The sequence below is a fragment of the Peromyscus leucopus genome, chromosome 18 (assembly GCF_004664715.2).
Source record: "Peromyscus leucopus breed LL Stock chromosome 18, UCI_PerLeu_2.1, whole genome shotgun sequence".
NCBI classification, from domain to species: domain Eukaryota; kingdom Metazoa; phylum Chordata; class Mammalia; order Rodentia; family Cricetidae; genus Peromyscus; species Peromyscus leucopus.
This window is the reverse complement of record NC_051078.1, coordinates 1,464,620-1,478,996: the sequence shown is the minus strand read 5'-3', so window position 1 is coordinate 1,478,996 and position 14,377 is coordinate 1,464,620. Positions and strand designations below refer to the sequence as shown.

At 54.9% G+C, this 14,377-nt stretch overlaps 1 protein-coding gene and 1 non-coding gene across 12 annotated transcripts in view; both read left to right on the top strand.

Annotated features, from left to right (window-relative positions):
• Window positions 1-14,377, top strand: part of Itga7 (integrin subunit alpha 7) — a 34,546-nt gene that overhangs the window by 11,265 nt on the left and 8,904 nt on the right. For 2 of the 11 annotated variants that reach the window (XM_037211937.1, XM_037211939.1), the window contains exons 2-15: window positions 4,988-5,115; window positions 5,214-5,293; window positions 7,842-8,097; window positions 8,613-9,095; window positions 9,901-10,108; window positions 10,215-10,408; window positions 10,645-10,733; window positions 10,855-10,982; window positions 11,110-11,205; window positions 11,343-11,404; window positions 11,515-11,684; window positions 12,463-12,612; window positions 13,113-13,228; window positions 13,751-13,943. In XM_037211937.1, coding sequence (XP_037067832.1) covers window positions 4,988-5,115; window positions 5,214-5,293; window positions 7,842-8,097; window positions 8,613-9,095; window positions 9,901-10,108; window positions 10,215-10,408; window positions 10,645-10,733; window positions 10,855-10,982; window positions 11,110-11,205; window positions 11,343-11,404; window positions 11,515-11,684; window positions 12,463-12,612; window positions 13,113-13,228; window positions 13,751-13,943 — 2,353 coding nt within the window. Of the gene's footprint in view, window positions 1-81; window positions 511-4,987; window positions 5,116-5,213; window positions 5,294-7,841; window positions 8,098-8,264; window positions 8,434-8,612; window positions 9,096-9,900; window positions 10,109-10,214; window positions 10,409-10,644; window positions 10,734-10,854; window positions 10,983-11,109; window positions 11,206-11,342; window positions 11,405-11,514; window positions 11,685-12,462; window positions 12,613-13,112; window positions 13,229-13,750; window positions 13,944-14,377 lie in introns of those variants that run through there. The other 9 variants (XM_037211941.1, XM_028855428.2, XM_037211940.1 and 6 more) reach the window with 9 other exon arrangements.
• On the top strand, window positions 11,995-12,096 carry LOC114681817. The gene has a single exon (XR_003732949.1). It is a non-coding gene; the product is annotated as a U6 spliceosomal RNA (small nuclear RNA).

The window sequence follows — 14,377 nt, the reverse complement described above, 5'->3', positions numbered from 1 at the left end:
TGTGCGCGGGTGTCCGGGTCTGCTGCGGGAGGCAGGGGGCGGGGCAGGGGCGGGGCCTGGGCGGCATCCTGGAGAGGAGGCGGAGCCGGAGCGCACGCGGGCGCTCCCTCTGCAGTAGCTGGACTTAGCAGGTCCCAGGGCAGCGGGGAGGAGGGCTCAAGAGGGGTGCCGAGGTGAAAGATTGGAAGACTTCTGAAAGATCAACCAGATTTCGGAAACCAGAAACACTCCTGGGGAGAACAGGGGGCTCTAGACGCGCGCCGATTTCCTCGCACTAGCACGGAGCGCTCGCAGGGTTGGCTCCATGGGCAGGATTCCGAGCTGCGATTCCCTCCGGCCCCCTGGGATTTGCTACCTTCTCAGCTTCTTGTTCGCTGGACTGCTCTTACCACGGGCTGTCGCCTTCAATCTGGATGTGATGGGCGCCCTGCGCAAGGAAGGCGAACCTGGCAGCCTCTTCGGCTTCTCCGTAGCCCTGCACCAACAATTACAGCCCCGACCCCAGAGCTGGTGAGTCACCATACCCGCCCAGAGTCCCCAGGCTCAAGCCCGGGGCTACCCTTCTCCCAACTCCCCACCTACCCATCTCTCAGTCTTTCAACCATACTCTGCTCACAGGCTTCCCGAACTTTAACCTGAAGCCTTGCCTGGTCTTGTCTAGATCCCCAGCTCCAGAATCTTGCCTTGGAGATGAGTTGGAGAGCAACGCTCTTCTCAGAGACCCCCTTCCCCTCTGCCTTTCCCTTCAGTTTGCATCCTTGCTCCAGCCCTGCATCTCTGGCTCCTCTTCATCCTCAGAGGGGCGAACTGCTCCAGGAAGGGAGGCCGGGCATTCTGTCTCTGCACAGGGTGGAAGGATTGGGCAACGGCAGAGGGGATGAGGGTACCGTGGGCGGGAAAGAGGAGAGGAAACAAATAGATACTGCCAGAGCATCACCATGAGATGGGACGAGGACTGCAGGGCCCTGGGAGGCCAGGGGTGACACGGCTCTACACGGAGAGGGCCTGGCACTCCGCAGCGATGGCTGGTCACACACAGTGGCAGAAAAATAGCAAGAGATGGTGGCGGCTGTCACCACTCCTGCCAGGAACACCACCACCACCACCACCACCACCACCACCACCACCACCACCACCAGCAGCAGCAGCAGCAGCAGCAGCAGCAGCAATCCAGTAAAGACGCCAAACTGCTCCCTTCTCTCCTCGGGGACTCTCCAGCCCCAGAGACCTCAGTCGCAGGACAGGAGTGAGATGTAGAAGACCCCTGTCATCCTTTTCAGGTCCCGTGGCAGACAGACACATTCACAGCTCATTGTGTTTCCGTACCCCTGGTTCTTACCACACAGGAAAGTAGGCAAGAACAGGAAGAAAGCTTCCCACCCCCTCACGCCAAAGGGCATTTCCCCCCCTCCTCTGCGATAGCCGGTGCATAAGCCACATTTAAGTATCCATTACTGGGATCGATGCTGTCCCCAGGGACTGTCTTCTCCCCCTGACTGTTGGTCTGGGGGCAGGAGGCAGGGACAGCAGTTTATTTCTCCTCACCCCCTGGAGGTGGGGGTCGCCTTCATGTTCCTCCTTCCATTATTCCTGTCCCCCGGGTGCACTCTCTAAACCTTTGGGAAAGATAGAAACCAACTGATGTCCCAAGCCAGCCGCAAGCTCCTCTTCATCCCTCTCCCCTCCCGCCTTCCCCCATCTGTTAGAGTTCCAGGCCCGGAGGCCTTTTTAGGACATGCTGAACTCTCTCGAGTTATTTCCAGGCAAATTCTAGGTTATTTTTAATAGCTCGGTCTGTTGTCATTTTCCCCTTCTCTGAAGGTGGCCCCCCGATTCTGTCTCTCAGAGCCAAGTTGGGGGCCATTCCCAGAGGGGCCTGAGGGTCTGGCTCCAATGTGCTCCAGCAGGGGGCGTTCTGCTGACTGGGGGCCATGGATAAGCCGCTGCCTTGACCAGTCCCTCCGTAACCCCCGAGAGAAGACCTCCTTTGTGTTCAATCTAACCTAGAGATAAGGCTTTGAAGTCTAACCTTGCTCTGCTCCGTATTTTTCGCCTCATTTATTCCCACCAACTGTGAAACGGAGGCAAACAGCATCACCATCACATCGCTATCACATGGGGTTGCTTGGGGGAGGGGGATTACGAGTCCTTCATATATGTGAAATGTTTAGAATAGCACAAGGCCTGTAGTGAGTGCTGTGGAAAGCGCTCGTCGTGCTGGATGGAGCTCGCGTGTTGGGATTCAGAGAGCTTGAGAGCAACAGCATCACAGCATGCTGGATCCAGAGGCTTGGCCGACGGGGCCCCTGGGCTGAGCGAGCCTTCCTGGCCATGCGGCTTTCCCAGAGGGTCAGGGAAGGGCTTGGCCCTGGGGCTGGAGCTCGGTTGGACACAGCAGTAGTGTGCTTCTCTCTGGGCCCCCAGGCTTGCTCTGTACCCAGCAGCCAACACCACCCCAAACCCCACCCCTCGCAGTAGCTGGGGCTGTGACTACTGTTCCGTCTGAAGGCCCGGGGCGGTTGTTGGGCTCCTGGGATGAAGCCAGGAAGGAGAGTGTGGCCGGTGCAGAGGTGAAGGGGTGCTCTTCTTCTATGAGGAGCTGGCTGGGTTCTTCCTTCCAGGAGTAGGGTTGGGCACTTAGCTGCTGTCCACGTGAGCCTCTTCCCTCCTTCCTGCCCTTGACCTTCTTGACCTTGACCTTCGGGGGAGATGTGAACACTGAACACTCACACTGAGCAGGGGAGGCGCTGGGTGTCTCTGTGAGTCCACAAAAGGTGTGAGCCCAGTAAACGGGTCCTGGCGCTTCCTGTGGGGGCAAGCAGCAAGACACTAGACAACCCCGGTGTAGCAGACGACACCCTCAGCGTTTGCAGGTGGAGGCATTTCGGACTTGTGCGAAAGCCGGAGTTTGTTATCCCAGGGTACCATCACCTAGATTTCCTAGGGTGTCATTTTTCCGTTCCCCTTCCTCTTCTGGAGTGGTTTCAGCCTTCTGAAAACCGGCCAGGCCATGAGTGGACTGACCAAGTAATTAGGCAGATGTGGATCTAAATGTGGGCAGGCTGCTTGAGGCATTTGAATGAGTTTGCTCCTCTGGAAGATAAGAGTCCTTATCTTACAGGACTGTGAGATCAAGTGGGATAATGCGTGTGGCTCATCTCTTAGGAATCCAAGTGGAGAGTGGTAAAGGTTAATTCCGGCAACCTCTGTGTCCAGCCCGGGGCCTGGCCTATCCTAGGTGCTATGCCGTCTTACCAATCAGTGCCTGACCCAGGGCTTGGTCTATAATGGGGTATCAGTAAGCAGCGGTGAGATGAATGATGAATATATGTCCTCTTCCTTCCTGCTTCCTCCATTTTAAAAGGTTTTTTTTTGTTTGTATATATATGTTATATATACATATATATGCATATATTGCCTGTGTGTATGTATGTGCACTGCTTGCATGCCTGGTGCATGCCGAAGGCCAGAAGAAGATGTCAGATCCCCTGGAGCTGAGTTAAGTACGGTTGTGAGCTGCCTTGTGGATGCCGAGAACAGAACTCAGATCCTCTGCTGGAGCAACAAGTGCCCCTGACTGTTAAGCTATCCTTCCAATGCCTCATCCCACCTCTTAAAAGATTTATTTTTAATTTTTTATTTATTTAATGTTTATGTGTGTTCCCTGTGCCTATATAAATATATGTACACCATGTGAGTACGGATGCCCATAGAGGTCACTGGATCCTCTGGAATGGGAACTACAGACAGTCGTGAACCACCTGGTGTGGGTGTTGGGAATGGAACCCAGGTCCTCTGCAAGAGCAGCCAGTCATCTTGACTGCTGAGCTGTCTTTCCAGCTGCGTGCCCCGGCCCTGCTTGACACCCGCTCAGATATGCCACGGCAGCTGCTGAGAGGCAGGCGTCGTGGGAACCTTTCCCCGCATCCTAAGGGTTTGGCTCAGTGCCCCACAGATGCCTGTCCGTAATACTGCCCGACAGTTGTGGGCTTTGCCCCCTGGGATGGGACGTGGAAGAGTGTGGGAGCGAGGACTTGGGACTTGTCCTGCTGCCTACCGCTCTGCATCCTTTCCTGAAGAGAGAAGGTCGCCATCTGGGTATCAGTTACTTCATCCCACGTCCCAGTCACTCCTGGCTTCGGGGTCCAGTCCTGGGGGACCCAGACAGCCTCCATTCCCAGCACAGTCCCCCCCTGGGGAAGACGCTTTGGCTGTGATCATGGAAAATTGTTCTGCCAAGAAAGTTGTAACTCAGAAAGAGGCTGAGGGGGTAGTAAGAGAGAGAAGACTGGGTAGGGGTGGAGGGAGAGGAGAAGAGGAGGCTGTGGAGGTGGGAGGCAAAGGTGGGGCAGGGAAGGGAGTGGGGACGTGGGGAGGAAACGGGGTGGGGTTAGAGGCTACGGGAAACCTTTCCTACTCCCACACCAGTGGGCGTGACTGAGTTTGGGGCTTGCAGAGCTCCCAGTGGGCAGGGTCTTTGCTGGACACGTGGGCAGGGGAAGCAGGCCCGTGTCTAGCCTCCCGCCTGGCCTCTGAAGCTGTCCCTGAGCTATTGTGGTGCTAGTCTGTGCGCCTGTTGCCCTTGCTCCAGGCATTCTTGCCGTCTCTGGCGGGGTTTCAACTGGACTAGGGTTAGGGAGGAGGCCAGAGTCTGAGGCTGGGGCCAGGCAGGGGGTGGGGAAGCTTGTCGGGAACAGGTGCTGGGGACGGGCAGTTCTCTTAGGCTGGCAACGCTGGCAGGCTGCTCTGACTGGCATGTGCATTTACATGTGTATATCCATTCTTTCTGTTGGTCTTTTATGTAGGGTAAGTACACAGTGGCACGGTCTTTTAACACACCCTTGCCAGAATTTGAGAAAAATGACTCTTTTTTTTTCCTCTTTAGTACTTGAACACTCTGCTTGGCACTGAGGAGTTGGGTCCAGAGAAGCTCTGGGGTGGTTGGAGCACCCCAGCCTCTGAATCTAGCCCTTGTCCCACCCTACAGGCTGCTGGTGGGTGCTCCCCAGGCCCTGGCTCTTCCTGGGCAGCAAGCAAACCGCACTGGAGGCCTCTTTGCTTGTCCCCTGAGCCTAGAGGAGACAGACTGCTACAGAGTGGACATCGACCAGGGAGGTGTGGCCTTGGGAGGTGGAGTGGGGGGCAGCCTGTGAAGAGCGGAGGGCAGCACTTGGTCTCCTGTTCCCTCCCTGATACCCAGTGTCTTGCTTCAGCTAATGTGTACAAGGAAAGCAAGGAGAACCAGTGGCTGGGAGTCAGCGTTCGGAGCCAGGGACCCGGGGGCAAGATTGTCGTGAGTACTACTTCTGTGACAGCACAGAGGTTACGGTGATGTGTGTACATTGTGTGCGCACAGGTGTGATGCGTGTACATTGTGTGCGCACAGGTGTGATGCGTGTACATTGTGTGCGCACAGGTGTGATGCGTGTACATTGTGTGCGCACAGGTGTGATGCGTGTACATTGTGTGCGCACAGGTGTGAGGTGTGTACATTGTGTGCGCACAGGTGTGATGAGTGTACATTGTGTGTGCACAGGTGTGATGCGTGTACATTATGTGCATACAGGTGTGATGTGTGTACATTATGTGCATACAGGTGTGATGCGTGTACATTATGTGCATACAGGTGTGATGCGTGTACATTGTGTGCACATAGGTGTGATGAGTGTACATTGTGTGTGCACAGGTGTGATGCGTGTACATTGTGTGCACACAGGTGTGATGTGTGTACATTATGTGCATACAGGTGTGATGTGTGTACATTATGTGCATACAGGTGTGATGCGTGTACATTGTGTGCACATAGGTGTGATGAGTGTACATTGTGTGCACACAGGTGTGATGCGTGTACATTGTGTGCACACAGGTGTGATGCGTGTACATTGTGTGCACACAGGTGTGATGAGTGTACATTGTGTGCACACAGGTGTGATGCGTGTACATTGTGTGCGCACAGGTGCACCTACAGAATACAAGCTGGGTACACGGATGATTCCTAGAGCCGTTGGGTGATACACAAAAGTGTAAGAGACGCCCCTTTCCTTACCGTATATAACGTGTTGTAAAACATCCATCCGTCTATCCATCCATGCATCTGTCAGATTCTTCCTGTGAATTTTCCCGTGGTTTCAGGCGTCACGATAGTTTCTGAGAGTGGACGTGTGAAGTGGAGGCCTCGGCTCTCTCAGACAGCTATGGAAATTCTTGCTTTGTTTTTTTAGATAGAGTCTCACTATGTAGCCCCGGCTGGCCTGGGACTCAAAGAAATCCTCCTGCCTCTGCTTCCTGAGTGCTGTGATCTAAGTCCTGTGGTGCCATGCCTTTTAGTTACGACAGTTCTCTTCCTTTTCTGTGAGTGTCTCTCACTCACGGACACAGAAACACAATTATCAATAGAAGTCACCCTGACGTGGACTATAACCAATGCTAACTAAGCGGTCTGGTTTCTAGTCCGTAAGTCCAAAGGAAGAATAGAGGGGAAGGACTGCGGAAACATGGTGTGCTGAGCCACGCTTTTGAGGATACCCGGAGAACAGATATTAGGGTGTGTTCTTTTTGGAGGTGATGTCACTTAGGAGGTCTGGGGACAGGGACTGGGAAGAGGGCTCAGTAGAGTACCTGAGCGTCTGAGCTGGATTCCTAGAATCAACATCAAAGAAGCATCTGTAGCTTGAGTTTTCCCGCCTTGCCCACAGTCAGGACAAATCTCTGTCACCCGCCAGTCCCACAGCCGCTCAGACCCAACCAAGTAAACACAGAGACTTATATTGTTTATAAACTGTATGGCTTCTTGATAACTGTTCTTATAGCTTAAATTAACCCATTTCCATAAATCCATACCTTGCCACGTGGCTCATGGCTTACCGGTACTTTACATCTTTCTTGTCCTGGCGGCTGCTGCAGGCAGTGACTCCTTCTGCCTTCCTGTTCTTTCTTTTCTCCTCTCTGTTAGTTCCGCCTATACTTCCTGCCTAGCCACTGGCCAATCAGTGTTTTATTTATTGACCAATCAGAGTAATTTGACATACAGACCATCCCACAGCAAGCAACATTTGGAGGTTGTGCTTATAACCCCTGCATCAGGGAGGCAGAGACAGGAGGATCCCCTGGGCTGACTGGCCAGCCAATCTAGCCCAATTGGAAGGGCCCTGGTCCCAGTGAGAGACTCTGTCCTCGAAAAACAAAGTGAACAGCTCCTGAAGAATGACACCCAAGGTTGACCCCTAATCTTCACGTGCACCTGACACGTGTATGTGCACTAATACTGCATGCATGTTCACCTGCACATATCTGCATGAGCGCACACACACACACACACACACACACACACACACACACACACACACCCCAACAGCATGGTTCAAGGTTGTCACACGATCAGGGATGCACATGTTCTATGTGCTGTTACCTACGCGTCTGTGAGTATCCAGGTAGAATGCAGGACAAAGCCATCTTTCTTCAAGTGGCTAGCATGGGGTACTGGATAATTACCTCACAATGGCTGGGTGATGGTGCTCAAGTGATAGCATAGGGTTGTATGCACGTGCACGGGTGTGTGCGTGCGTGTGTGTGTGTGTGTGCGTGCGTGTGCGTGCGAGCGAGTGTGTGTGCCAGTGTGTGTCTGTGTGTGTGAGTGTGTGTGAATGTGTGTGTGCGTGAGTGTGTGTGTGCATGTGTGTGTGTGCATGCGTGTGTGTGTATGCGTGTGTGTGCTCACACGTGCGTGCGAGTGTGTGTGTGTGCGCGCGTGTGCGTGTCTGCCAAAAGTCTACATACATTTGAGCGGCATGTTGGTCCCTGGTAAACATAGGGGAATGACCTGACCTCCCATTCTCTCACAGACCTGTGCGCACCGATATGAGTCCCGACAGAGGGTGGACCAGATCCTGGAGACTCGGGATGTGATTGGCCGCTGCTTTGTGTTAAGCCAGGACCTGGCCATCCGCGATGAGTTGGATGGCGGGGAGTGGAAGTTCTGTGAGGGGCGCCCCCAGGGCCACGAACAGTTTGGGTTCTGCCAGCAGGGCACGGCTGCCACCTTCTCCCCCGACAGACACTACCTCGTCTTTGGGGCTCCAGGAACCTATAACTGGAAGGGTGAGTCATTCACGGGGGAGGGTGGAGGAGGAGGAGACCAAAACCTCCTCTTACCTCAGAGATGGGATTGCCAGCAGCACATGGCCAAGCATGACCACGAGTTCACTGGCGTATTGAACTGGGGCACGGCCATGCCTTCCGCTCCCATCTTGCTGGCACATAAATGAATGGGGGTCCCTCCTCTCCATCGCATGGCCGCGTGTTTATCTACATGTTGGCATGAGCTCCCACATGCACGGCTGGGCCAGGGCCTGCATGCTCCAACACAGCAACAGCCCATACCTCATCACTGCCATTCCCGTCTCTGCACGCTACCACTGGCTGAACTGACACTCGGTGAGTGTGATGCCGTGGGGAGGGGGGGGCGGACCCTAGAAGCTTGGGCTAGGGAGATAGATGGTGGAGGCGGGGCCGAGGAGGAGGGGAGGGGCTTCCCGTGTGTGTCTGTCCAACAGAGCTGGTCTGAGGGGTGCGCCTCTCTCCCGCCTGGAGCACTAACAGGACTGTCCTTACAGGCACAGCCAGGGTGGAGCTCTGTGTGCAGGGCTCATCGGACCCGGCAGACCTGGATGACGGGCCCTACGAGGCTGGGGGCGAGAAGGAGCAAGACCCCCGCCTCATTCCGGTCCCTGCCAACAGCTACTTTGGTAGGGACCCCTCCCTGGTCCAGAACCACTCTAACTCTGCTCCTTTCTCTTTTCCTCTCTCTCTCCATGCTCCCGTCCTTCTGTGTCTGGCTTCTTGGTTTCACTCACTTTCTTCCTGTCCTTCCCTTTTTGCCTTCTGGCCTTCTCTCCGTCTCTCGCTCCCTGCTCTGAGTTCCCTTCTCCTGCTGGCTTTCCCCTGGTGTCTCTCTCCGACCTGCCCCCCCCCCACAGGGTTGCTTTTTGTGACCAACATTGATAGCTCAGACCCTGACCAGCTGGTGTATAAAACTTTGGACCCTGCTGACCGGCTCACAGGACCAGCCGGAGACTTGACCTTGAATAGCTATTTAGGTTTGTAAGCTCCTGCGTCCTGGGCCCTGGGGTGTGGCCCTGGCCTTCCCGCTTCTCTCCCAGGGAGTGTCCTTTCCTTCCCGGCTCTCCCCCAACATATATGCCCAGGGAAATACATGTTGGGCCCACACTGCAGGGGAGAATTAGGTACAATTGACAGGCCTGAGGGCGGCGAGCCACGGGCCTTCATGGAGGAAGACCAGGTGGAGTGAGAGGCCCAGGGTTAACCCTGCTTGGAAGGACAGTCTTGACCTCTAGGGAACTTCCTCTGGGGGTGGATGATGGGCTGGTGTTGGAGGGAGCTCTAGCCTTGTGGGTGAGGCCCCTCGTAGCTGTTCATATCTTCTTCTGCATACGAACAAGGATGAAATGTGGCCCAGGAAACATGTGGGTGAGGCAAGCTCTTCCTTGTGCCCATGTCTTCTTCCCATACATGTAAAACTTTCTCCCTGGCAGGGTAGGGACGGTGGGGGTAAAGAAGGTGCATTGGATGTCAATGGGCCTCCGGGGTGTGAAAGGACGTCCCTCCTCTCCAGTTCCCCAGGCTGGGCATGAATGGTGGTAGCCCTGGCCCAATCCCGTTGCTGCGGCCCAGGCCCTCTTACCAAGCCACCCAGTCTATGTCACATCCGTGTGTCCGACCAGGAGGGCTGTAAGGATTTCTAGGCCCTGGTGGGTGAGGAGGAATAGTCCAGACATAGCGGTGGTGACTGGGGAGCCACTCTCTCTTCCTTGTGGCTCCAGGGGAATCACCTGGCTTCTGGCTCTTGGGAAATCACTCATAGTAACCGATCTCCTCACCCAGGTTTCTCCATCGACTCTGGGAAGGGTCTCTTGCGTGCAGAAGAGCTGAGTTTTGTGGCTGGGGCCCCCCGTGCCAACCACACGGGGGCCGTGGTCATTCTGCGCAAGGATAGCGCCAGCCGCCTGATACCCGAGGTTGTGTTGTCTGGGGAGCGCTTGACCTCCGGCTTTGGCTACTCGCTGGCTGTGGCTGATCTCAACAATGACGGGTGAGAGGAGACCAGAGGAGTGTGCCCCTGGGTCCAGGAGTGGCTTCTGCACTTCGTCCCGACTCCCTTGGTCTACAGGGCCCCAAACTGTCTCCCTCTCCCACAGCTGGCCAGACCTGATTGTGGGTGCCCCTTACTTCTTTGAGCGCCAAGAAGAGCTGGGAGGTGCTGTGTATGTGTACACGAACCAGGGTGGCCACTGGGCAGATGTCCCTCCTCTCCGGATCTGTGGCTCCCCCGACTCCATGTTTGGAATCAGCTTGGCTGTCTTGGGCGACCTCAACCAAGATGGCTTCCCAGGTGTGACTGGGATTGGGAAAGCTCAGTGTGGGGAGGGGTGGAGTGGATTTCCACTATAACTCAGCCAAGCTGAGCTAGTGATATCTGGAGGGAGCGGCCAAGAGGATTGAAAATGATGTGTGCAGCTCCTCAATGCAACTGGAAACGTATCCTGCAGGACTGGACGAGGGAAACTGGGTATGGACCTTGTCCATCATCCTCCACAGCCCCATGATGCTTCTTCTCATGCCCCCCAGATATTGCCGTGGGAGCTCCCTTTGATGGAGATGGGAAAGTCTTTATCTACCACGGAAGCAGCCTGGGAGTGGTTGTCAAGCCTTCACAGGTGAGGGGAGTCATTGATGTGAGGGGATGATCCTGGGGGGAGGGGAGTAAGGGCTGCTGAGGGCAGGGGAGGGAGGATTGGGAAAACTGGGGTTCAAGGAGGCTGACTATGTGGTCTCCAGGTGCTGGAGGGTGAGGCCGTGAGCATCAAGAGCTTTGGTTACTCCCTGTCCGGTGGCCTGGATGTGGACGGAAACGACTACCCAGACCTGCTCGTGGGCTCCCTGGCTGATACTGCTGCGCTCTTCAGGTAGGCGGCCTCCGGGCTGTCCGACCCTCCTGTAGCTCCGACTTCATTCCGGTCTCACTAGGAACCTGTGGAGTGCGCCTAACCTCACATCCTCTCCTTTCCTACCCAATGAACTCTCCGTGCCCAGGGCCAGACCTGTTCTTCACGTCTCCCAAGAGATCTTCATCGATCCGAGAGCCATCGACCTAGAGCAGCCCAACTGCGCTGGCGGACGCTCGGTCTGGTGAGCAGAGACGAGAAGGGAGCGCGGGGGAGGACACCGCACGTGCTTCCTCTGCCTCTCTTCCTTGGTGTGGGTCTGGGCTGTGGCAGAAGGGGGTTGGGGTCTTGCTTGCTCAAGAGCCTCCCTTTCCCCTGCAGCGTGGACGTAAGGATCTGTTTCAGCTACACTGCTGAGCCCAGAAGCTACAACCCTGCAGTGGGTGAGTCCTCACCTGCTGCTCTCTCGGATGGCTTCCAGGGTAGAGCGGAGGGCACCCCGGGAACAGGGTCCTCAGCTCACCGACTTCGCTCTTCTCCCTCGGTGCCACAGCCCTGGAGTACATGTTAGATGGGGACACAGACCGGAGGCTCCGGGGCCAGGTCCCACGGGTGACCTTCCTGAGCCGAGGCCCGGATGACCTCAAGCATCAGTCCTCGGGCACTGTGTTGTTGAAGCACCAGAGTGACCGGGTCTGTGGAGACACCACGTTCCAGCTGCAAGTGAGCACGGCCTTCTGGTCTCTAAGTGACACCGTTATGACATGCCTTTTCCTTACCTCTTCCCGGCCGCACTCACACCTTGTTGTAAGCTCTGGGCTCCAAGGGGCTAGAAAGATGCTCAACAGCTAAGAGATCGTCCTGCTCATGCAGGTGACCCAGGTTTGGATCCCAGTACCCACCTTGGGGGGCCAGGAATGCCCTGCAACTCCAGCTCCAGGAGACCTGACACCCTTTTGGCTTCTTTGGATACCTGCATTCATGTGTTTATACCCCCACACAGATACACACACACACACACACACACACACACACACACACACCAGCATATATACTAAAATTGGAATGACAGAGAAAGCTAGCATGACTTCTGCCTGAGGATGACACATAAATTTGTGAAGAATTCCACATATTTTTTTTTTTAAAAAAATCTAGGTATTAAGCAGTCTCTCCTTTGAGCTCCTTTCTACCTACTTTTGCCTCTCTGCCTGATTTTCTGTTTTTTATTTATTTATTTATTTTTTATTGAGATGCAGTGTCTGTATGTAGCCCAGGCTGGCCTAGAACTTTTTATATATAGAAGTGAAGTCTGGTCCTCACCCTAAGGGAAAGCTCCTTCCTGCCGTGGTCTCTCTTCTCATCCTCACGACTTTCCCACTTGTGTCTCCGTCTCCCTCAATCCCTTTCCGAGCTTGAGGAGAGTCTTCAGCGTACTGGTGGGGGCCCCGGTCAGGGCTGGGGCTTGGGGTTGTTCCAGGGAGGAACAATCTTTCCCTTCCAGGAAAATGTCAAAGACAAGCTTCGGGCCATTGTGGTGACCCTGCTGTACAGTCTCCAAACCCCTCGCTTACGGCGACAAGCTCCCGGCCAGGGGCTGCCCCCTGTGGCTCCCATCCTCAATGCTCACCAGCCCAGCACCCAGAGGACAGAGGTGAGCATGGGGGAAGTGGAGCTGGGAGGGTCAGTGCTCCTGGTGCCTCCCACTTGCCGCTTGGGAAGCCCTCCCACACATGGAGTCCCGGTGAAGCGCTATATATGTAGGTGATGCAATACCTCGAAGGTCAGATGGCCGTGTGCTCCTTTCTAATCTAAGAGGACAGTGCTCCTGCTCCCTCACTCCCCATAGTCGCTCAGGGTCCTGGGATAATCAAGGCCCCGTCATCTGCTGAGATGGACAAATCACCTCTCTCCCATTCAGCTGGAAGGGGCAGCAAGGGCTCATTGCGTGATTCTCTCTCGGCACCCCAGTGGTGGTAGCCTTCACTGTTTTCCACAGTCTCTGTGTGGAATCTAGTGTGTACAGTCTGGACTGGGGAATGTGGTCTGCCTATGGACCAGCCCGGAGTTGTTTAATCTCATGTGTCTCTAAGGCACCGTATGCCTCGGTGACACATTTGACCTCAGACATGATCTCCCGAACACTCTCCTCAGATCCACTTCCTGAAGCAAGGCTGTGGCGAAGATAAGATCTGTCAGAGCAACCTGCAGCTGGTGCAGGCCCGATTCTGTTCCCGGACCAGCGACACCGAGTTCCAGCCTCTGCCCATGTGAGAAGGGTGGAGAGCACGTGTGTGTGTGTGTGTGTGTGTGTGTGTGTGTGTGTGTGTGTGTGTGTGTGTGTGTCTCGGGGAGGAGAGGGCCAGGCCTCAGCAAATGCAGGAAGACTCTTCAGAGGGGTCACACAAGGGCTCTGATTCAGAAGACCAAGATGAGGGCCGGGAATGGGACCACAGGGTCCTGGCCAGAAAACAGTGTTCCTAGTCTGTATGATACCGTGTGTTTTATGGACACGCCATCACAGTGTTCACCCCTCTGTGAGGTAGGGATGATTGGCTCCCTGTTGTGGGTGGAGATCAGAGGCCCAGAGAGGTCGCTGTTGGTACAGAAAGTGGTGGAGTTCGCATAAGAATGGAGGTCTCCTGACGCATTGGTGCATTGAAAAAGCCGGATTGGTTTGGTTTGTGTGTGGTTTGGGGGCCTGGGGTGACAGCCTGCACTTGACTGGGGGCTGGAAGGGGGGAGGTGCTGGGAGGCTCAGGTCCTACACTGAGCCGGGTCCCGTCTTCCAGGGACGTGGATGGAACAAGGGCCCTGTTTGCACTGAGTGGGCAGCCGTTCATAGGCCTAGAGCTGACGGTCACCAACCTGCCCTCGGATCCGGCCCAGCCTCAGGCAGATGGCGATGATGCCCATGAAGCCCAGCTCCTGGTCACCCTACCAGCCTCATTACACTACTCAGGTGTCCGGGCCCTGGACACTGTGGTAAGAACCTGGGACAGTACATAGTGGGGTCCTTTTAATTTTTATTTCCTTTTTTTTTTTTTTTTAAAGATTTATTCATTATGTATACAGTGATCTGCCTGCATGTATGTCTGCAGGCCAGAAGAGGGCATCAGATCTCACTACAGGTGGTTGTGAGCCACCATGTGGGTGCTGGGAATTGAACTCAGGACCTCTGGAAGAACAGCCAGTGCTCTTAACCTCTGAGCCATCTCTCCAGCCCTCCTTTTTTTTCAGTAGTTATTGGTCTCTTTATGATATTTTCAAACCCATATGTCACTATGCTTAGCTCATCATAGTCACTCCCATACTCTTCCTCTCTGTCACAGTTAGGGTTTCTCTTGCTGTGGAGAGAGACCATGATCACGGCAACTCTTATAAAGGAAAGCATTTAACTGGGGTTGTTTAAGTTCAAA